The sequence below is a fragment of the Labrus mixtus genome, chromosome 8 (genome assembly GCF_963584025.1).
Source record: "Labrus mixtus chromosome 8, fLabMix1.1, whole genome shotgun sequence".
NCBI lineage: Eukaryota > Metazoa > Chordata > Actinopteri > Labriformes > Labridae > Labrus > Labrus mixtus.
Genome location: NC_083619.1, coordinates 13,481,118 through 13,505,803, shown reverse-complemented (window position 1 = coordinate 13,505,803; position 24,686 = coordinate 13,481,118). Strand labels below are relative to the sequence as shown.

The 24,686-nt window shown below is 39.2% G+C and overlaps 2 protein-coding genes across 2 annotated transcripts; one reads left to right on the top strand and one right to left on the bottom strand.

Annotated features, from left to right (window-relative positions):
- Window positions 1-2,267: 2,267 nt before the first annotated feature.
- Window positions 2,268-4,328, top strand: LOC132979017 (relaxin-3 receptor 1-like). The gene is made up of 3 exons (XM_061044459.1): window positions 2,268-2,998; window positions 3,158-3,604; window positions 3,692-4,328. The coding sequence occupies exons 1-3, from the start codon at window positions 2,696-2,698 to the stop codon at window positions 4,286-4,288; spliced, it is 1,347 nt and encodes a 448-aa protein (XP_060900442.1). The 5' UTR covers window positions 2,268-2,695; the 3' UTR covers window positions 4,289-4,328.
- Window positions 4,329-15,562: 11,234 nt separating this feature from the next.
- sirt6 (sirtuin 6) lies at window positions 15,563-23,459 on the bottom strand. The gene is made up of 8 exons (XM_061044458.1): window positions 23,302-23,459; window positions 22,462-22,589; window positions 20,160-20,342; window positions 18,540-18,599; window positions 17,810-17,905; window positions 17,641-17,721; window positions 16,910-17,033; window positions 15,563-16,759 (listed from the first exon to the last, which is right to left on the bottom strand). Exons 1-8 carry the CDS (start codon window positions 23,365-23,367, stop codon window positions 16,442-16,444), a joined length of 1,056 nt encoding a protein of 351 aa, XP_060900441.1. The 5' UTR covers window positions 23,368-23,459; the 3' UTR covers window positions 15,563-16,441.
- Window positions 23,460-24,686: the final 1,227 nt, after the last annotated feature.

Here is a 24,686-nt window from a genome sequence, read left to right as displayed (position 1 = left end):
TGGGATTAGGTTTCTCTTTACTGAGATAGATCTATGTACATTAAAAAAAAGAAAGAAGAAGAGCTACAATTTGTTGGTACTAAAGAACACACAGAGAACATGAACGGTACAATATGTAATTCACTGGATGCGCTCCTCACAAAAGAATGAGGGGAGCATTATGTGTGGATGTGATATGTAAGGGGCCTGTACTTGTTTTAAAATGAACACAGCTGAGACTGTCCAACAAACTGCTTACACACTGTATTTCATATTTCACTGGTTTTACAGTGAGCACACAGTGAGGTCAATATGACATGAATAAGAGTCTACATTCTACAAATTTGCACACATTTCCTAAGCTTACTCTGACATATATACTATACAGATGTTGATTTGATAGGCTCACAATGAAAATGCTAACAAGCATGGTGTTAAGAAGGTATAATGCTCATCATCTATGTCAGGAATTGTAGTTTAGTGTGCATACAACATGTGATAATTTGCACTCAACGAGAAGGAAGAGATGAGGATGCTGGACCGTCTTAAGTTTAGACAGAAAACAAGCTTAACTGATATTTGAATTTGATAATGGTTTCAGATGTTAAATCATCTCTTAATGTAATGCGTTGAGATTGAGACAGTCAAATTCATCCAATGAAGTCGACCAAAAGAAAAGCCAGGTCACAAAGTTTAGTTTAATCCATTTACAACGATACAAGGAAGTCTATCCTGCAATTATTCATATTTACTTCAGTCTAGCCAAAATACAAAAACCAGATGTTTTGAAAGTGTAAATAGTAAAATTTGTGGTTTGTAAAATATAACTGAGTTTGGTTGGTGGCGTGTCACACATTGCATATGGTTCTGTGGGGTAAAATTATCTCTTTTATCATTTCAGTATTTCAAAAAACCCAGGCTGTTGCTCTGTTTGCATTTTGTTACGCATTTCACAAATCTCTCTTAGTACTGGTTGTCAAAAACTTTGAAGAACCTGAGAAGTTAGACTTTTAACTGCAGTTTTAAAACTGATTCACTTCAACAAAAGTCGCCCACAGTATCCACAGATGGAGTCTGACATGAAGTATTGATCAGACTTCTTATGTGTCCTGTTCATTTGAGAAAGAGATGGAAAAACTCAAAATATTGATCCTGATTTCCGTATTATAAGCATTAAAACGATTCTAGTCAGCTTTTCATTGTTTGCATAAAAATCAATTATTTTATTTAGATGCTCTCACAAGATCAATGTCTGAACACCCCCCATCCTTTTATTTTGGAAGTGCCATGAAAAGCAAAACAAAGACAAACTGATTCAAAAGAAATAAGACATCTTTAAGTAACTGAGTGACATCACAGACAGCTTCAGAAATGCAATATAAAAAAAAAAACTGTCATCAATTAGTGTTATCGTCAGGTGAGATTGTTCTTGACTGATTCTGAAGCCAGACAAAGAAACATAGACATCAATTTGCTTCAAAATGTCTTGACTGAATGTAAAACAGATCCTGATATGACAGCTTACAGAGCACTCTTTATCAAGGTTATTCATCCAAAACAAGTGCTTCATTCGTCTAGTCATTGCTTATGTACAAATTCTTAAGACGTTCAAAGCAGGTGAAAGGTGTGTGGGAATTGTTTGATACGTTTCTGACTGTCCAAGCGAGACCAGTCTAGACTGTTAAAGTGTGCTTGAGAAAATGACTCGCCTTTTCTTCTCTCCTCTCTACACACACAGCTGGCCATGGAGCTGAATTTTTAAAAATACCAACAGTGACCTAAAAGAAATGCAAATCGAAAACACACACATCTCTCTCTTTTCATATCTCCCTTTCCCTGGCTCCCTCATAAAGACTGCAGTTTGAAATTTAATTCATCATTCCTCTGGCGTGCATCATTTCACATGCACAACAGACCCTAAGGAAACCTTTCTGAAAATACTTTCATCCATAATTTACCTTCACATCGTAGGCAGGAGTGTTAAAGGTGATATTTGGAGTGAACATCAGAGGAATCAGATTAGCCAGCTCCATCAAAGAGGAGAAAAGAATGGAAATAGCAAGCAAATATTGAATGAATGAATGAATGAGTGCACACACAAAACTACTTAAATGATCCAAAGCACGTTATTAGTTTAAACTGAAGTATGCTATAAAAGGATAAAAGCAAAGACACTTCTGAAATACTGACTCTATTAAAGTGTACACAACTACAAAATGATTTACTTAAACATCAGCCTTCCCTCTGTTTGTTTATCCGTGAATCATCAATTTCAAAGAAACAAACTTTAAATACCTCTGATTTCATCATTAAATGGAAATGAGGAGTTGAGAATGGACGGAAAGTAAAAAAGTGTGATGAACGGAGCTTTATTACTGCACCCTATCTGCTTCTATTGTCAGAGTTTAGTTTGATGGGAATGCGTGCGCTTTAGTCTGTGGTGCTGTTTGGCAGTGCGCCCTCTAGCGGTGGAGGAGAGCCCTCGCGAGTATAAAAGCCTCAGTTTCAGGACGCTGCCGGCATCACTGAAGGCAGGGAGGTGGCTGCATCACTTCGATTTTATCAGCTTTATCATGTATTTGTCGCCTCTTAACGTAGTCAGATGTGTTCATATGAGTTAAAAAAAAAAAATCTTGAAAATCATGCAACTCTTTTGTTGATCTTTTGTTGAGACTTTGAAGATTAAATCACGCACGAGGACCATGGGGATTTCCGTATGCACTCCTGCGCACCCGTACTTTGGAAGTACGCCCGTAAGAAAGTGAGGGGAAAAAGTTGTTTTCAAATTGAAAGTCACCTTCTCCTCTGCAGAATCATGCAGAGTAACACCAGCGCCTCAGCTCTGAGCGCGCTCAGTGTGTGCGGAGAAGATGATGATGCACGAGACATCTTCAAACTTGCCGGTCCTACAGAAGCAGTTTCCAACCTCGCAGCTTTCAATCTCTCACTCAACTGCTGGCTGCACCTGCTCTCCAAGGAGTCCTCGGTGGACCTGCACGGGGACAGTGCAAACCTGGCAGTAAGTTCTTTTTTTCTCACATATAGTACAGGGATAAAATTGAAATATCTGTACAGACTTTTTGCAGGATTCAAGCTAAAATATGCAGAGAAAATGTGCTTGGAGATCAAAAAATGATCCCCAAACAAACCTTTTACTGTAGCCTATGTTACTAAACAGGTGCGCGTCCTCATTGCCCTGGTCTACCTGGTGGTCTGCGTGCTGGGGCTTGTGGGTAATCTCCTGGCCCTCTTCCTGCTTCACTCTCGTCGTCGGGGCCACCACCACCACTCTTCCATTGACTGCTTTGTCATGAGCCTGGCAATGACTGACCTCCAGTTCGTCCTCACTCTTCCCTTCTGGGCTGTGGACACGGTGCTGGACTTCCGCTGGCCCTTTGGTCAGGTCATGTGCAAGATCGTGAGCTCGGTCACCACCATGAACATGTACGCCAGCGTCTTCTTCCTCACCGCCATGAGTGTGACCCGATACCGCTCCCTGGTTACCTCCCTTAAGATGGGCAGTCCAAGGATCGCCCACGCTCGAGCCAAATGGGCCAGTTTAGGGATTTGGGTGGTGTCGCTGGTGGCTACACTGCCTCATGCGTTCTACTCCACCACAGTCCAGGTTTGTTCAATTAACACTTTGATTTTCTCAGTCACTCTTTCTGTTTTTGGTTTAAACCCTCTCATTCAGCTCATGTTGTGTTTGCAGGTTTCTACAGATGACGAGCTATGCCTAGTGCGATTTTCTGACTCAGATTCAAGCCATTGGGATCCTCAGGTCCTGCTTGGACTGTATCAAACACAGAAAGTTCTCCTGGGATTTGTAGTTCCTTTGATCATCATCTCGGTGTGCTACCTCCTTCTCTTGAGGTTCATTCTGAGCCGACGGGTTGTCGGGAGCATTATCAGTGAGAGCGTCACAGAAAGGTCAGAGTGTGAGAAAGGACGCAACCGTCGCCGCTCCAAAGTCACCCGCTCTGTCACCATCGTAGTCTTGTCCTTCTTCGTCTGCTGGCTGCCCAATCAAGCACTAACACTGTGGGGGGTGCTCATCAAATTTGACCTGGTGCCCTTCAGTAAAGCCTTCTACAATGCCCAGGCATATGCTTTCCCTCTGACTGTGTGTCTGGCTCATGCTAACAGCTGTCTCAACCCAGTGCTGTACTGCCTGGTCCGCAGAGAGCACAGAGCTGGACTGAAGGAGCTCCTGCTGAGGGTGTCGCAATCCGTCCAAAATGTCTGCACTCTGGCTCTGAGAGGAAGGCGGGTGGAAGAGGTGCCACCCAGCCTAGTCATGGTAGACTGAGACATCATAAACACTGAATTCTGACATTACACTAATGTTTGTACTCTAAATATAGACCTACAGTCATCAGCAGGTTAGCTTAGCATAGCACAATGACTGGTAAGGGGGGGGAAGAGCTGGCTTTGCATTGTCCAAAATGATTTTAGTGTGGCTACCACCACCTCCAAAGCTCATTAAATAACACAATGTATTGTGTTTGTTTCGGTGGTTTGAAAATAGTACAAAGGTATGCGATTATACATTGGGCTTTGTGTAACACTAGCTTTGAATTTTGATTTCCCTAGAGTCTTTTTAACAGGCAACCATTTGTTTTCTACATGCATTAAAACATTGAGATAGGACATGTAAATTAGTATGCTTTACGAGAGCTGGTGTGTGTTAGCATTTGGACAATACTAGGCAAATGTTTCCCCATGTTTAGCTAAGGTAGCTAGCATACGCTTTATATTTAGCGCTCAAATCATATACTGTAAATATTAAACGAGAAAGCCTGAGTGACTTAACAATTCTGTTACTGCAGGGGGCGTTGGAGTCCCATCAATGGCGGCCACCATGCCGTAAATGATGTTTCTCACCCTAACTTTCAGTCCCCCTAATGGCAAGGTTAAGAGCTGGAGCTGCTAGGGGTTTTAAGCCTCTTGACAAATCATTACACCGGGCCTGCCCTTCAATCCTTATTGTGAATTACTTTTATCCTTCATATAAATCAAAACAGACGAGTAATCAAAAGATTCACCACCCGTATAGTGTGTGCTGATCGAGACATGAGCTAATCAAACCAATTTAGAGTTTTTGAAGCAGGCTGTAAACATGTTTATTGCTGCTCAACAAACAGCAGGATTTTTGCACTTGTGCATCAGCTTCATTTTTCAACAGTGGAGGTTGCTGCTTGGTTCAAACATGCAAGTGGTATCAATATTCTTAACTCTTGGCAAGAGAGCATAAAGGCAGATTTCCTGAATGATTAAGCATTTCTTTTAATACTAAATGATACGCTCCTACGCACTTTGTGTGCCATATTTTCTTTGGTGCAATTTAAAAAAAACTTTCCTGCTCTGAAATTGGACATTAGCTTTGGTTGATTCGCTTGAGGCTGAACACGAACATTCAAGTTTTGTTTTAAATACTCACTTTTGGGGAAACTCAAACTCTCCAATGCACAGCCTATTTTTGTTTTTTTTGTGTTCAAAACTTATAATTTTTATAAGATACCATCTGCTGAATGATTAGTGAATGGAGGTATGAAGTTTAAGTATGAATATAAGTATATTAGGTCTCTTAAATCATCACAAATTTGATAGTTCAGAAAAAAAACAGGGACTCACATGCACCTTACCTAAATGAAACACCTCACACAATCATTTTCCAAATGTTATACTGACCCCTCAATATACAGAAAAGAATACAAACCCTCAACTGTTAAACAAAAGATGTTTTGTTATAAAATATAACAAAAATCAGGGTAGAACTTCAGTTTTATATAACCATGTGCCCTTCAATTGGTTTAAACAGAAACTTTAAAAACCACTTTAAAAGCCTTCTTTTGAGGAATTTTACATTAAAACACAAATAATGCCTGTAGATATTTAACATCCACTTTAGCAAATATAAAATAAAGCTCTTTGGCCCTTGGAGAATGTGTTATTTATTTCACATAAACATGCATCTGGCATTTTGATGTTGAATAGTTCAACCTGTAAAGAAATTCTTTAAATCTCCTACACATGCATATTTTGAAGACTAAGATTTTGACAAGACTTTCACATGATGTGTTCAATTATTTTGGACATTTAAATCTCCCACACTATAACCTTTATATGCAGAAATACTTAATTCAGTCAAGGTGGTGATGCTGCTATGATGCTAACCATTTGATTTCTCTGGGTATCAGCTGTGAAATGTTTTGTAAATACTTGTATGTAATGTGACATTAAATAAAAACAAGAAGACAAAAGAGATCAATGACGTATCTGGAAATTTGATCACGTCTGCAGTCACAAAATGGTGAAGACGAGGAAATTGAGTCAACAGCACAAAAGATAATCCACATTTTTGCCCTTTTGCAACCTTTTAAGTAAACATGGATTACCATCTGCAGCTGTAAATGCAAATACCACACACACATACACACTCCACTACAGCCACTCCCTTGTATTGTGTGCCACACTGGCAGTAATTACCCCTCCAATCAGAAATGTGCTGATTGCATGCTCTCTACATGGGAGGCTCTAACATTGCTAAAAAGCCAATGAGTCAACAAAGGATCCTGCATGTTTCACGTTTGATTACAAAATGTTATTCTTTCATCTCATTCTTCACAAAAGTTTGGGCCTGTTTTTGTAGTCATATTGTTGCCAGGGTCTTTTTCTGTGTACTATTTTATCAAAAGAAGTTCCTCTGTTAAAGACATCCCATACTTCTCTATTTGGACCTTTCTAGCTGCCATAGATCACTTTGCATCATAATTTTTTTCTCATCAAGCTCGCAGCAATGGACAGAACAGGTAGAGTACCTGTACTCACAGCCAGATTGCTCTTATGTATTTCAGAGCAATTCCTCAGAGTCCCGATGATGGAAACCACTCTGAGCATCATCCCTATACACCAAGGTATGGTTGCTATGGATCAAGGCTTTAAAGCAGCTACAGGCTCAAAACTGAACCTGATAAGATTCCAGTAACAGGATGATTGGTACTGAGTTCACACTGTATTACAAGCTGAAATTGATCTAAAAGCTGGTTCACGCATGAGAAAATATAGCCATTTTAGATAAGTAAAAAATGATGAATAAGCAGTGAAAAATATATGAAGGGATGTGTGTGACAAATTCTCAAAATCTTATCTAAAGGTTATATACCACTTCTGAAAATCATCAAAATAAAAGCTATCACTTTGTATAAAATCAGTCACTATATACGCCATGGTGAGATTGTAGTTTTTACCCTCAATATTTGAATAAAGCATCCCTAATTCATCTTAGAAAGTGGTGTAGTGACCAATTTTTGCAAAAACAATATATCTGTCCACCAACTCTTATGGTATTACTCATCAACAACCATCAACTGCAAGGCAATTAATTTATCTGATTTTGAGAGGAACATGGATGATAAATAAAACATGAAAGATAATGACTAACAACGTAGCTATGACAACAAGGCAGAGGCAACATAAGACAAGACTGGCTGCTTAAGACAAAAAAGGCAAGACAAGCGAAAAACAAAAAGACATACCTTAAGAAATGAAGTGAGTGAGTGAACAGGGGCTACCTGTGCATTAATGATTGAAATATCTTGGGAGGGGAAAGACAAGAGTATGTGCATATGTTATGTTAATGAGAGTGCATTTTGATCAATTGGGGGAAGAAAAGAAAGAAGGATAAACTATGAAGTAAAATAACTTTTCTTTTAAATGTGTGTGTGTGTTGGGGGCACTGGTGGTATGAGGCAGGCCACATTAGTTTTTTTTTGTTTCAATGTATTTTATTATCTCTGTTTAAAAAAGATTATTTGTTTATTCAATATTTTTTCCCTGTTCACTTTGTTTACCCATTTCAATATTAATTTCTAAGATGATAAAGTTGTAATCTTAATCTTAAAAACAGGGACAATTAAATCACCCTGGATAGAACTTGAAGTTGAAACATTTTCCTCTCTATGGTTTGAGGTGAAGGTTTTGAGTCTACGCTGCTCTGTATGCACATTGTGTTGTAGTACACGCAGAAAGAACACAAACATGCCCCTCTCTTAAAAGAACACTATCACTAAAGCTCTGTGGTGATGAATATGAATGCTGTTGTTAGCGCTGCTACAACGCAAAAATTAGCATTAAAATGTGTTCGAGGAATCCTTCTAAATTAATGACACATTCAAATGATTCCCATAGGTACAGGAAAGGGCTAATTCAATTTGAACGGTCTACTGCTAGTTGCAATTAATCATCAACCAGGGCAAAGAGCACGCTTATGAATAAATCATCGTTGTAGCTCAATTTAGAGTTTCTGAACAATATATTGCCCATTTAAGGCAAGGCAAGGCAAGGCAAGTTTATTTATACAGCACATTTCAACAACAAGGCAATTCAAAGTGCTTCACACACGACATCAAAAGCATCATGACAGAGGAAAGAAAAGAAACATTAAAATAGAACATTTAAAAATCACTGAAATGATTAAATCTGAAAATGTGTTCAAATTAAAATAATTCAAATTACATTAATTGAAATAAATAAAGTAAAAATATTAAAAGAGTTAAAAGTTACAGTGCAGAGTTAAAGTTTAAAATCTTATTAAAGCTGTTTAATTAAAGGCAGCTGTAAACAGGTGTGTCTTCAACCTCGATTTAATAGAGCTAAGAGTTTCAGCAGACCTGCAGTTTTCTGGGAGTTTGTTCCAGATATAGGGAGCATAGAAACTGAACGCTGCTTCTCCATGTTTGGTTCTGACTCTGGGGACAGAGAGCAGGTGATAGTAGGCTGATTTTGTAATTGTCTTAATGTGGCTTTTAAAATTGAGGTCTGAGTCCATCACTACGCCCAGACTTCTTGCCTGGTCTGTGGTTTTAAGTCTTACTGACTGAAGCTGATTGCTGACTCTTAGTCGCTCCTCCTTTGCTCAAAAAACAACAACCTCAGTTTTGTCTTTGTTTAACTGGAGAACACTTTTGCACATCCACTCATTGATTTGCTCTATGCATTTACCCAGTGCTTTTATGGGACCATGGTTGCCTGGCGACATTGTAATATATATTTGTGTGTCGTCTGCGTAGTTATGATAACTTATTTTATTGTTTTTTATAATCTGAGCTAGTGGGAGCATGTAGACGTTAAACAGAAGAGGCCCCAGGATGGAACCTTGGGGAACTCCACAAGTAATTTTTGTTTGCTCAGATTTGAAGTTACCTATAGACACGAAGAAGTCCCTGTCCTTTAAGTAGGATTCAAACCAGTTTAGTGCTGTGCCAGAAACTCCCACCAAGTTTTCCAGTCGGTCGAGTAATATATTGTGGTCAACTGTGTCGAACGCAGCGCTGAGATCAAGTAAAACTAAGACTGAGGTTCTGCCACTGTCTGTGTTTAAACGGATGTCATGAAACACTTTAACCAGAGCTGTCTCAGTGCTGTGATTTTGTCTAAAACCTGACTGGAAGACATCGAAACAGTCGCTCAATGTCAAGAAGTTATTTAACTGTTGAAAAACAGCTTTTTCAATTATTTTACTTAAAAAAGGAAGATTTGATATCGGCCTGTAATTGTTCATTATTGACTTGTCTAGATTGTTCTTTTTTAATAGTGGCTTGATGACTGCTGTTTTCAGGGCCTGTTGGAAGACACCTGAGAGAAGAGACAGGTTTACAATTTGTAACAGATCTGGAGCCATGACTTGGGAAACTTCTTCGAAAAAACCTGTTTGCAGAATATCAAGACAGCAGGAGGAGGAATTTAATTGTTGTATAATGTCCTCCAGGTTTTTAAGGTTGATTTGATTCAATTGTGTCATGGTGCTTAAGTTGGTTTTAAATGGACACAGCACATATCCTGATCCTGATGATGAGTTACTGACTGTTTGTCTAATTTTCTGGATTTTTTTCAGTAAAGAAGGTGGAAAATGTATTACAGGCCCTGGTAGAATGAAATTCAGATGCTATTGACACAGGAGGGTTTGTTAGCCTGTCGACAGTAGCAAACAGGGCACGAGCATTATTATTGTTTCTGGTGATGATGTCAGAGAAGAAAGATTGCCTTGCATTCCTCAGTTGTGAATTATAAATCTGAAGTCTCTCTTTGTAGATGTCATAATGAATCTGGAGATTAGTTTTACACCACCTGCGTTCAGCTTTTCAACAATCTCTTTTTCCGTTTCTTACCAGTGTTGAATTTCTCCATGGAGATTTTTTCTTACCAGAGACAACCTTCACCTTAGTGGGAGCAATGGAATCAATAACATTTGTGATTTTAGAATTGACGTTATCTACCAACTCACTGACTGAGCCCCAGGACAGGGCAGCTGTGGAAGAGAAAACCTGGTTTCACTGGTGTTATCAGTGATACACCGTTTTGTGATCACTTTTGTTTGAATACTTTTGTACACTGACATAGTACTCTCAAATAAAACACAGGAGTGATCAGAGAGGGCAACATCTGAAACAACAACCTTGGAGATGTCCAAGCCCTTGGAGATGATTAAGTCCAGAGTGTGCCCTCTGTTGTGTGTGGGCTCTGTCACGTGCTAAGTCAGGCCAAAGCTATCAAGAGTTCTTTAGTCTCTCTGTCCTGGGGGTTATCGACATGGATGTTAAAATCACCAACAATAATAACACAGTCAAAGTCAATACAGATCACAGACAGCAGTTCAGTGAAATCATCGAAAAAGTTTGCACAGTATTTACTGACCTGTAAATATTTAGGAACATGGCTCTGGGGGTGGACTGAAGGGCCACATATTCAAAAGAAGCAACATTTCCAAAAGATAATTGCTTACATTGGAAGGAGTCATTAAACAAAACTGCAACTCCTCCTCCTCTCTTATGCACTCTAGCCTCACTTACAAAACTGAAGTTGGGAGGTGTTGACTCGATAAGAACAGCTGCACTTTTATTTTGATCTAACCAAGTTTCAGTTAAAAAAAATAAAATCAAGCTTGTGCTCAATAATAAAATCATTAATTAAAAATCATTTCCCTGCCTGTGATCTAATGTTTAGTAGAGCCAGCTTTAGGGTCCTAGAAGCTAGAGCCGTGTTGGAACGGGCGATGGTGGGCGCCGTCGGGTGTTTATGGAAGAGAAAAATGGAGAAGGGCGGGGGGTACTTTTTAATCCAGCATCGACCAGCTCCTTCATCTGGTCAGTGAACTCCAGGTGGGGGGAGGAGGGAGATAGGGTGATTAGGGAGGAAGATGATGATCTGATCGGGGGTTCGAGGGGGCAAGGGCGGTGAGACTTCACAGGTGTTGGTGAGGGGGTCGAAGGTGGGTGGAGACCCCTCCTCTTGGTTCCGATGTCTCTCCTCTTTAGGTCTCTCCTCGGATACTGGCAGACGTGATTCTTGACGGAGGTTTTCATCACGTTGTGTTTTGTCTTTCTTTTCTGTCCTTGGCAGAGAGAACTGATGGTTGAGGCAGGGAGTAAAATATGTTAGAGGTGAACAGTTTCACCCCCGAGATGTTCAGGCAAAATCCATCTGCCTTAAAAAGATGTCTGCGTTCCCAGAAAATGTTAAAATTGTTAATTAAATTCACTGAATGAGCATTACATGCAGTTGTAAGCCAGTTATTCAGTGCCAACAACCTGCTGAATCTCTCCTCTGCTCTTCTGACCGGTGGTATGGGGCCGCTGATAAACACATCCACATCCAAGGGGCGGACCATCCTCAGCAGACCAGTGAAGTCCTGCTTCAAGACTTCAGATTGTTGTTTTGTGACATCATCTGACCCAATGTGCAGTATGACATTCTTCACAGTCGGGTGTTCAGCCACAACATTCAGGATCTTTTCTGCTAAATCAGAGACCATATCTCTGGGAAAACACAGTACTTCTGTGTTTTTACCGCACATCCTTTGTACACCTTTAACAGCAAAGTCACCCACAACTCACAAAATTTCAAGCCCAGGCGTTTAGCTTTCCCTGTAGCCTTTTACTTTTTGATATGTTTTCAGTCCTTACCCTGGTGTCTGAGGATCCAGGGCTCTGCAACAGAGGGGCATATCTGTTCTGTAGCTCCACATTCATTTGTCGGGGAGGTTTGTTCCTAACCTTCCCTTTCGCAGCTGTCCACGGCTGTGTCCCTTTAGGTTGAAGAGGCACTTTGCAGGGGAGGTAGTGCAGGCCAGCCGGTCTCATCACATATCTCAGCTCGCTGTGCTCTGCCTGTTATCCGTCCTCCCATTTCCCAGATAAATTATTTCTTCTTTGGCTTAGCACCAAGACAGTTCCAAGGAGGACTACCATTCGTAGACTTATTAGACAAAACAGAGCCCACCTTTGCCTTTGTAGAGGTCTCTGTGCTCCTTAGCCGTGTGTTAGCTTGCTCTTGCTCGTGGTAATGTGGTGTCATTCCCGCACAGTCCGTTCACTTCCACATTCACTTCTAGGCGATTCATCTTTGTCTCCAGCACTGCAATTTTCTGAAGAAGTTTGTGGTAATCGTCCTTGGAGAAGGGAGGCATCCTGTTGCTGATTAGCTTTAGCTGTGTACAGTGTTTCAAAGTACTGCGGCACAGACTTGTGCTCTTGAGGATTTGGATTTGGAAATGTCCAGGACCGGCTGTCGATTAAATTAGGTTTAGAAAAAAGAAGATATCAGCAAAAGAATGTAAGCAAAGCAGAGAGCAAGAAGAAAAGCGTCTGCAGTGTAAGAAAGCAGGAAGCAAAAAAATAATATTTACCTGTAAAATATTTACAGGTAAATATGAGTGTAAAGCTCCTGTTAGTGCTGATGTCTCTATATTATCTACAAAAGCAAATCAGACCATCAGCAACAAGATTGAATTCTTCAATTAAGTAATTTTAATGACCGTCTTTCCACTAGAAATGCCAAGATATACACAAAATTGAATTTCCCAACAGTAGCTTTAAAACCAAATTAGTGGCACTGACCAACCTCACTGTATTTTTGGGTTTCCTTAAAGGAGTACTATGTAGTTTTGGTAGAGAAATGTGAAAGTTGGAGAAATGTACAGATTATGTGGCATATGTTCATAACTCTATACACAAACTGTCCTCAGAGGAAAATTTGGTCCCTGGAAGACTGTTTGAAGATAAAATGATATGTGAGAAGTTATGGTGGGAGGCCCGCAACAGTGAAACCGTAACTCTCCTGGTAGATTTTTAGCTCCAAATAATGTTCCAGGGACCCATTTTTTACTTTGAGTGAAGTTTGTGCATTTAGTTCAGAAAATATAGCATAGAATTGTTTCACTTTCACCACCAAATCGACATAGTGCACCTTTAAGTTGTGGATGTTAGTTGGCATGCTCATTTCATATTGCATTTGGTGGCTTTGTTCTGCTTTTTAGAGGCTGTTTGAGTAACTCAACTTGCAGACAGTGTTCACCTGTTACAGATACAGCTGTACCCAAAGTGTTCGAGTAATTGTAATGTATGGAATAAAGGTTTCTAAAGGCTTTGGTGCAGGGAACTACAAAACTCTTTGAAGAGACTGGTAGTATCCACAGCACGTTCAAGTTGACTACAAGTGACCACGCTTCATCCATGTTGAATTTGATTTTCATCTCGGCGATCAGGTCGTTGACTCAGTGTGGGAGACTATGTTAGCTCCATTAATTGGTCTCCTTCCTATAAAAGAATAGCAGTAACTGCTGGTAAAAACTCTCACACACAATGTAGTTGCCACCCCCTTGACTCCCAGCATGCATCACGTTAAAAATGAGCTGCTCCTGGTATCCTCTAATGATAACAATTTGAAAACAGCTAGGAAGTCTGATTCTGGCTTTATCAGATCAACATCTACAAAATATCCTTCATTCCATTTACTTGTACTTACTTTGTGTTTCCAATATGTTTTCATTTAAGTTGTGTTTATTGTTTGAGCTTTATCAAAGCTCAAAAGGACAATAAAATCTATCTATCTATCTATCTCATCTTATCTTATCTATCTGTCCATCTATCAAAAGATCTTTAGTGGTCTTCTTCCTCTTTCAACCTCCAGGGACGCTGTCACAAACTACTTATGGCCACTCTGCCATGTAGTTCAGACTTTTGATGTCCTTCCAGAGAGATCTGCCTTTACAGCCTGCAGCACTCTGATCTACATACTGTGAAGGTCCTTTTCCTTGAGTCAAGGACGATGAACAGCTGCAGGAAGAGTCTGTCGGGTGCTACATACAGTAAACCATCTCTACAGTAAAGCCTGTGAACACAACTGCATTGGAAGTGATTTCATGCTGACCTTCAGCTCCCTGTATGTATCCTCCTTATACAGTCTCACATTGTCACACAGGTTCTAAGACTAGTTGGCTCTGAATTGCTCCTATCAGCAGTTTCACTTTATATTTACTATGTACTATTGATTGAACAGATCAGGTAGACATACATTCAGTTAGAGACTGTAAATGTGCTTTGTGGCCACTTCATCAGATTGTTTTTTTCAGATAAAATCCTGATAATGAAGCCTGCATTCTTTGGCAATGTTTAAAAAAAAGGTGCTGGTTGTATTCCTGATATTTTAGCCCATGTTGACGAAATAGCATCACAGAGCTGCTGCAGATGCGTGAGCTATGCATTCATGCTAGAAATGTTGAGTTCCAACACACCAAAATGTGCTCTTTTGAACTGAATCTGCATTCATGCGCTCCTGGCATGGTCCCATTTGAAAAGATGGGAGGCTGTTCCTCCAGCTTCAGTATGATCAGGAGCTTTAGGTCTTCATCTGGAAACAGCATGAATGCTACCTAACCGTGAGCAGCATTTCATTGCTTTGAACTTAAAAATGTCAGTCAAAATAGAGCAAATCATGTCTATGATGCCAGTCTATGCTCTTATTTTAAAAAACATTCTTTAACCATCAATCATATATGTACCACTGCCTCCCATAGTTCTGCCTAATTTGGTGTCAAGTCAGTGAATTTCAGAAAGTTGAACCACAATCTTCTCTGAAGTTTCCCCCTCAGAAAATACTTTTTAAAAAATCTTTTATTCCAACACAACACGAATAGAGAGCCAGTCTGCTCTCTGTAGTGGCCAAGAAGTCATCGTTGTTTTGTCTGAACCAGCTTGAGATGACGTCAGCCCTGCAACAGTCCTTCATACTACAGCTCTGCACAGAATACTGGGATACTGTGGACAAAACAACAATAACAACACAAAACACTTACAAAAAGGGCAGATCCTTTGTGCGGAAAGAAAACTCTATAAGTTCAATAGCTCTATAGGGGAGGTATAATTAAAAACAGGATTGACAGAGACGTAAAAGGAATATGGGGATTGTGTAAGGACCTACATGTATTCACAGAGCAGCAGCAGAAACAAACGCATGTTTGAGATTGCAGCTGTTGTGTTTCCTGCTCGTTCTACAATCTGTTGTTTATACTGTAAACCCTAAGAGGGATGTCTTCAGTCAATTAAGTGCCTTAAATGACTGAAGCATGTTCACCGTCATACACAAAGCAACATGTTCCCTACAGAAATCATTTAGAAACACCTGTGGCCCACTAACAGCCATAGCATCTGCAATGAGTGTCCATTATCTCAGATGAAATGTTGCTGTACATACATACAAGGCCTAAGCTGCTCGACAGTTCTCAACATACAGTGCAAACACTCAGTAGGCTGTTACGAGAACATATTGTGTTTATTGTAAAAACAGATGTATATATATATATATAAAAATAATACAGTAAACTTTTTTACTCAGAGTAGTGTGTCTTTTCCTGAGATTGAAAAAAAAAAGATCCTAGAAATGTACAGTATGAATGTGGTCCTCTAACTGACAATCAGCTGCAGGTGCTCCATTTTTGCACAACAGGAAAATGTGCATCTCACTAAAGAAAGTGAAATCATGCATTCAAAGACTTTGATGCTTGAAGGAGATAATTTCTTGTTTTATTTGTTGAGGATAAAACAAAACAAATCAAAAATCAGTTTAAACCTAAAATCAGGCTTAGAGACGTTCTCTTAATCTCTATCTTTGTGGAGAATTGAACCTAGGTGTCTTTAAAGGCTAAAACAGTAGGGATGAGATCTGTTGCACGCGGTTGTAAATTCTTCTTTTCAAAATGTGCAAAATCTCACATACTTTGAAGGATTTATTTTAAAAACAGTCAGATACAGAGAAAGTTGAAAACCACCACTGTGAGGTGTTTTCTCTTTATGAGGTTTTATGCGTTGTTCAGACGGCTTGGACAAAACAATAACCAGGGCATGTTGAACGTGTCATAAACTCATCATCTGATTGGACTCAACAACTACGCTAATGTAGTTTCAAAAAGAGGTCTACTTTCGAGCCCTTATTCCTCGAGCCGTTAAAAATGTGTGTAAGTGACGTTTGTTGTGATTTTCAATCAACAAACTGCCACAGTACAAGAGGAGTCTATTCAGGGTCAGATCAGCCTGTCTCCTTATTTCAACCAACTGATCCCCCTCACTAATAAAGTTTATTTCTGGATGTGTTTGTGTAGAGATAAAAACACAAAAACAACCTGAGGCTATTTCTCTTCAGGTATCTCTGCAGGGGAGTCTGCTCTCTCCCTCTTTACGGGAATGGTCTCCTCTTTGACTCTCTCATCGTTCGTTGGGGAAGTCGCCTCTCTTTTCCTCTCCTCTTTGATCAGCTCCTTTTTCACTTTTCCCTTTGCATTATCTGCATGTGCTGGTTTGGTATCTGTCGCGGCCTCAGAGGTGACTTTGGCGCTCTCACATATGGTTGGACCCTCCCACTTTGGAATTTCCAATCCGAGCTTCTCCATCACCTGTTTCATGACCTCGTCCACGTAACCATTCATACGCAGGAAGGCATGCTTATCCTGCAAGACAGAAAATAGCAGTCATGAAATGATTAAACTGAAAATGCCAGACAGGTAAATGAGCAGCCACTTTTATCCACAATTCTGCCTTTTATCTGTTCACAGTCCGTGTTTCCAAACATGTACTGCATGTGTATGACAAAGACCCACGTGTTTTGTGGGCTGCAGGTTGACAATGGCTACTTTCCCTCCTTTGCGTTTGGTGAGGAGTGGAAGGTCACCGCTGGGTTTGATCTGCAGGGACGTGCCGAGTGTCAGTGCCAGGTCAGCTCGTCTGGGTTCAGACAATAGAGAAATATGTCAGAGATGAAGGTCACACGTGTTGTTGGCCACTTTCTTCTACCATAACATCTGAGTCACAGTGCAGAGCATCCTTTGCTCTAAAAACTAATTACCTGCTGATCTATGAAAAACCCAGAAGATTTTGATATGACTTGCAGCTGTTGTTTAGGTTTTCTCAGAACCCACTGAAGCTGATTTCACATTTGTACTTTCACATATACACTCCTGAAAAAACTCCTGGAAATTTCAGGAAAAAAAACAGCCACATACATTTTTTTTGTTCACACTTGTCCCTTGCAGCTTGTAGTTCACCCGTCTATTAGTAGGCCTATGTTCTTTTCCACTATACGTAACGTTGATATAAAGGTGAAAATCCTTTAAAAGAAAATTTATTTTTTGCATGTAAGGAAAAAAAACACACAGAATGCCAGAGAAAATAGATCCCACAGCTTTCTGTGGTTAGCTATTTAGGCAAGATAAGTGCATGCACTCTAGTTACACAGATGTTGAGTTAGAAGAACAAACAGCCATTTGTGCAATGTTAAAAAAAAAAAGAAAAACACCGGCAGTGTGCAGTGCAGAGATTTATCCCATCTCACCTGCTCGCATCTTCAGCTTTGTTCAGGTCTTTGTCAGGAAGAGCATCCTCCCAGTCCAATATTGTGCTCATCAGCTTTCCTCTGTTTCAGTAAGGAATCCACAATCATATTATAACTGGTATGTGGTAAATTATGGGTTATTTTATAATGTGGTGAAAGTATTTGTTACCTGCAGGCCCGGAGTCCTCTGGATCGTACCACTTCACAATACCGTCCTGTAGGTTTCAGTCCCATCACACCGATCACTTTTTCTCTCACATACTGCCTAAAACACCAAACAGAGCACGCCTCTCTTTAATCAGATCCACTCTTGATAAAAGCATCTTAAAAGAACAACAAGTCATTTTACGTACATGAATTGATACACATAAACATGTTGACATATACTCAATGAACACTTTAAAAGTATATAAACCACACACCTTGGCCTGGAGGCTGCTCTGAGTGCTCTTTACAGATATCACAGATTAATGTACTTTCTGCAGCATTATATAAAGCTGCATTTTGAGCTCTGTTCATCTATCTTCATCCTTAAAGGTAATCTATGAAATCTGAAGGCTGAGAGTTAACTGGATTTAAAGGAAGTCACTGTAAATGTTACTAGAATATTTTTGAGATAATACATCCTGAATGAAAGAGTGTATTATCCTACTGAATGCCTTTGATAAAAAGGTTAACTGTGCTGTTGTTGATCTCAAAAAAATCGTCTCTGCACACGAGGCAACTAAATGCAGATGGAAGAGAAAAATACTCAACGCTTAATTTAAAAAATCTGCTTTCAACCTTGACACAAGACCAAGTGCATCCCACCTCAAATCTACTTAGCTCAGTTACTTTTTTCTTATAAAGATGATTATCAAAATCCAAGTGTTACTGTCGTGTGAGTCTGTGATACATACCTGCCACACTTCTCACACTCCTCCACAAACATGTTTCCATGAAGCTCTGATAACAAGTCCCTGAAAAAAGCAAGACAGAAACATGTCCTCAGATGCATAAATGTTACAAAAATGAAATTCCTCTTGAGTCAGTTTTGCAGTGGACAGAAGGGGTCCAATGTGCAGATAACCAACCAGTTCACTTTACCAGTCCACCTGCTGTCTCTGGGAGTTCCTCACAGTTCTTACACTTTGTGGCTTCAAAAGCAGGCAAGTCTTCTTATGCATTTTAATTTGTATTAAATTAATTAAAATTGTGATTATATTACCCAGAGTGACAACACAAGTCTTTTTAACACTATTTACATGGCTACTTGTTGGCTCTGTTAAAGCTGATATCTCTAGAAAGAACTGTCATATTCTATAACAAACGAGTCCCAACTTAACTTGAATCTTGTTTTTTTATATTTCAGAGTATTTTACATAAAGAAATATATAAAAAATAGAATGAGATTTTTCTCTTCAAGAAGGAATTCAGTATATTTTCAGAACAGTCTGACATTATAATGAGTGCATTATGTCCACTTCTCACTAAGTCGTTCCTTCTTCTCTTCTCTCATTTTTTTAAGAACAGGGTAATAAATATTTAAGCACATGGAGAGCAATTTTAGGTCGTTTGATCAATATCTGGATGTTTATTTCTGCTAGTTGCTCATTAAGTAACTTATAGGATGACACATCTTAAAAGCTGTTTAAAAAGAAAAAGATCAATACATCAACTAAACACAAATACTGCATCTGTGGTCACTTTCAGTGGCCAAATCACTCCGCTCTCTACCACTCAATTACGCTCCTTTCTTTGGTTAAACAGCTTTAAATTGTATTGTTTTGATCCACTTTAACCAATTTATTCATCTTCGTTTACAGCAGCTCTCTACAGCTCAGCTCTATTAAATCATACCTCTCCAGCCCCAAACAACACAAAGTTATTGATTAACTTGTGAACACAGTCGAGCATTTATAAGCTTAAAGGCACTGAGGTGTTTCCCTGAGGAGTCATTGAGGACTAAAAACAGAGATAAAAGGAGATTGAATATTGGACTCAAATTCATCACATGGACATAAAACATGACTCGTAATCAATGCTATTGCTGCTCTGAGTCTGCTAGATGCGTAAACAGACTGTTTACATGGTTCCCATAAAAACCTGTTGTGTGATAATGTGTCAGTCAGGGTTGAAAAGCTACAATGACAAGTCCACTCGCTGATTAGTCCATTAACAAAGAATTAATCAGCAACTATTCTGATAGTTGACTAATTGTTTAAGAAGCTCATCCTTATTGTTGCTTGTGTTTATAGAAAGTGTAAAGGGCAGTTTAGCTGTGTGCAGGATTTGTGTACACCAAATGTTTGACAGATTAATTGATTAATTGAAGTGATAAATAATGAACATACTTTTCAGTTGTGTTGTTTTTAGAAGTTGTTCTGCTGACGTAGGGACAAAAACAATACTGATCTTGTCTGAGACGTATGAATTGTTAGCATGCCTAACAACAACAATGACATCAGTTAGCCACTTAGAGTGTAAACAGCTGGACACATGTATAACATGCTTTAGGACGGGGGGCAGGATTGAGTTACCTTGGGAAGCCTGATCGGACATGTAGGCCGTCCACATTCTGGCTGATGAGATACTTGAGGTACCCTGCCCTCTGCAGTCCCAGGAGGGCCATGTGAGTCAGGCTTGGTCGAGCATCCTCAAAAGTGATGTTGAAGTGAGGGGACTCACCCTTTTGTTCTAGCGTCCAAACACCCTTTGGACCCCTGATAGAGAGCAGGGTGAGGAATAGACTGTTACATAGGATTGGAAAGGCTGTGATGCAGTGGGTGGACTGCAGGCATTTCATGTTTAAAATGTTTACGTGGGTTTCTTTTCATGGTTGAGTATTTTCACTTCATGGAAGTACTCCGATGGTTATCAAATGCAAAGAATCTGTTGCACAATCTGAAATGACTCTGTTCAGGCTTCTGTGATTAAAAAGTCACTTATGGTTGTGTGAATGAAGGATAAATGCAGTTATACTGTCAGCGCTGATACTGTTGAGCACCCTGTCAGGTGCCAGGTGACTTCAAGGACACACAGCTTATCTTTATTCATCGAATGAGGTGACCCATCCTGGGAATCCAACACAGGCACAGCAGTCTCATCTCTTGCTATTCTATTTCAACTTAAACAGCCCCATTTCTCACCGTCGCCATGAATCATCGGCTGCTCAGATAAGACATATTCAGAGATGTCACTGCCACTGATAAGGTCTGTACATCAGAAAAATGCTGCTTGGAATGAAAGCAACACAGCATCTGAACATTGCATCATTAACAACACTAAGAGACTCTCATCCTGTGCCTCTGTGTGCGGGCCTAATGTGTACATCCATCGGCTTTAATGATAGTGCCGTCCAAGATTGACTCTCCATGACTGACAGGCAAAACAATCGAATATATGAATTAGTCATGTCTCAATAGCTAACGCCTCCAGGATCCTATGTGTATGTTTGCACAAAGGTTGATATATAATCTCTCATTCACACAGAATAATTTAACACATTACTGCTGTGTCTACCGTTAGCTCCAAGTACAGCATGGGCGCTCAGTAACAACAAATATAGGTAGATATAAGCATCACTTTAGAGTAATGGGCTGACACGACAAAGTTTACAGATTACCACGAGACAAAATGCACAGACAATTTTTAAAAGCTGGACACTGAGAAAACACTTCACTTCAGTCTTCTTGAGTAAAAAAAAAATCTAAAAACTATCTGGCTAAGCTCCGTTATTAGGACAAAAATGTGCTTGAGCAGTATCAGGTATAATCTTTGCACTACTAAGAGGAGAAAACAACTAAAGTGTTGGGGAAGTATGTCAGAGTGTGTAATTGCTTACAAAGAAGTGGAGGTGAAGAATTATCTCGTACCACCCTCATCTGCCCATTCAGTGGTACTACAAGAGAATCCAAGGATGATAAGCTAAGACATAGCTACTTGTGATTGGCTCAAAAAGTTAGTCGATCCCAACTGAGCCCCATTTAAAAAAATTACCAACTCTGTACAACAGATGGGTTTTTGTCTGTCTAGCTTGTTTCAAGCTAAGAACCATACGGGGGTTACATTATTATAAAACTAATCAATTCAAATTATTTAACGGTTTAAATTTATGTTTTAATGACAGTTGGGTGCCAAACTCTGGGTTTGGTCCCCTCAACCAACCACTGACCCAGACCTTTTACTGGTACTTGGGATGCTGGTGCCTCAGTGAAATGCATTTTTTTTTAAAATATCAGACTCATAATATCACTTGCTGTGCGGTTAAATATATTAACATATCATCCAAGGAGTCTATGCTTCATTTTTTTTAAAGTAAAATTTTAGAATAACGTTGTTACCACCAATGGCCAATTATCGGTATCTGCCCTCTCCATACCTGGCTTATTAGTGTTTCTCATACATTGATTTATCTTCTTTTTTAATCGACAACTGTTTGCAGACCGACTGATCATGTAATCAGAGAACCTTGAATTGTATGAGCATCCAGAATAATAAGCACATTCATATTTATGGAAATACCTGCCAGACACATTTTGTTCCTTTCATCAGATTGAACACTATGACAAAAACAAATCTAACTTTTTTTTAAATTTCATTATTACAAAAATAATTTATACTGAGCAGGTTTGAATATTCCTGAACATTGAGCTCCATGATGAGTTTAAATTAGTTCAGATTTACTGGTTTTGTCCATCAGTATGCTGCTTACATTTCTGTCTTCATTTCATTTCTAGCGTGGTCATGTAGATGAAACATGCCTGAAAAAGAATGGCTCTGTGTATTTGGGAAAACTGCTAACAGAAGGTAAGAGCTGTAGTGACGATGTTGGTGGCTTACCTGAAGTCAGGGATGCCTGTTGAGGTGCTGATTCCCGCTCCAGAGTGAACAACCAGGTACTGAGATTCTTTGATCAGCTCAGCAAGAGTCTCCGCCTTCACCTTGAGCTCCTCAGGACCATCAAACGTCTGGCACAGAACAGAAAACACAAAATTATGAAAAGTCTGTTTTTACAAAATGCATCAATAATTTACCTATTAATCAATATTTAGTCTTACGCTTCCCTGGTTGTTAAAAATCTAATTTGACATAAAATACATTTTCTACCACACATCATAGACTTTTATGAACTATGACATCTTTAACCATCCCCTCATTTACAAATGGGACACAATTGAGTTACAAAACTCATAAATGTTACTGAAGAGGTTGATGTAATGTAGATTTATAGTACATTATTGTAAGTATTGTACCTAATGACCCTGTACTTCTCTCTTTTCTGTTGCCTGAGTTAAGATTTCAAGCCCTAGTTTATGTGTCTAACATTATTGTACCTATCATTTCAAGTCGAACAAGAATTCACAAATGCAAAATAGGCTAATTAAGGACACATGGATCGGCTTCAACACAGAAAAACTTTCATTTAACCATGAATAGCCTTTCCAAATAAAGATTAAATAAAAGAGGCTAATAATGTTAATGCTTTCGACCCAGCTTTCTGTAGTAGGATAACGTTTTCCCAACATTTTCTTCATTAAAGTTTTGTAATAAAGCTCATTCTTTATGCACACATTGAGGAATATCAACTCAAAGAGCGTCATGTTTGTTATCCATAACATCCTGAGGACTTAGAGCTAACCTGCTAACAGTAAAGCTACCTGACCGGCGGCTCATGTTTACCTCTGGAAGCCCGCAGACACCTTTATCCGCGTACGGCGAGAGCCCAGCAGCATAGTTCACAGACATGGCTGTTGTTGGTGTGTTTATTATTCGTGCTTGAAAATATTTCCTATTTTAAAAAGCTTTCTTCTTCTTCTTCTTTTATGTTTGATAGCGGGAGGTAGACCAGTTTAAAATTGCGTTACCGCCATCAACTGGACTGGGGTGTTACTGTACGCAGTAAAAAAAAAACCTCATAATCTGTCATGTTATTGTTCCCTAAAATAAAGTAATACATGTTCTGTTTCTTGTTGGTAACAGTGTGAGCATTTTCCAATTGGGTGCTTGCCTGTTTTATACAGTATGTGGTGTTGAAACCTGTGGGACCTTTTCTCATACAACTTAATGCCATAACCACACTGAACCTGGACATGCGTTGACCGTCCCACCCTCACCACACATACTGTGCAATATTTATTTTATATTTCTGCAATATTTTACATTTCATACCGTGCAATATTTATTTTATATTTCTGCAATATCTTACATTTCATACTGTGCAATATTTATTTTATATTTCTGCAATATTTTACATTTCATACCGTGCAATATTTATTTTATATTTCTGCAATATCTCTTAATATTCTGTTATGCTACTACCTGTAAATAACTCCTACCACACATTGCCCATCTTACCTGAATGAGAGTTTTTTTTTTTTTTTCTTCTTTTGTTGTCTTCAGCTGTGGATGCTTATATGTGTGTGCAATTGTATAATGACAATAAAGACGTGCTATTCTATTTCTTCCCTTCGTTTCTATCCGGCCGTCCATCCTACAACGGTTTTGAATGTTAGCCTATATATAATTATCCTGAGACCCAGCAATTCATTTTTGTGCACTGTAGTGGACTAAGTATTTTTGCTTTTATCTATCGTGCGACACACACTCTTTATGTTCTTTAAGAGGACAGTTGGAGCTTTAAAATGACATCACATGTGGTGGTGTGTGGCCTTGCTAAGTGCATTTCAAAAAAAGCCATTTGTAAAAATGGCTTCCATTGTAACTAGCACATTTTATGGAAAAAAGAAAGGTAGGCATGACTTTAATACATATTTATGTTATATTTTGATTGTTTAAAGTAAGTTAGACTCTTTTGGATGTCAGGACTTTTTACTTGTGTTTGTGTCACATCTTACAGGCTCTTTGAATGAGGCAGAAAGGATTCTTTACAGAATCATTGTAGGAGATTCAGGCACAAGTGTGTCAGAAGAAGAGAGTCCAAAGAAAGAGAATGAGACACAGAGTGAAAGCTCAGATAAAGACAAAGATGAGGTTCCACACCCCAGTGAAGGGAAGACAAAAACCAGTTCCTTAAAGAATGGCCCTGGCCAGGATTCAAACCGTAC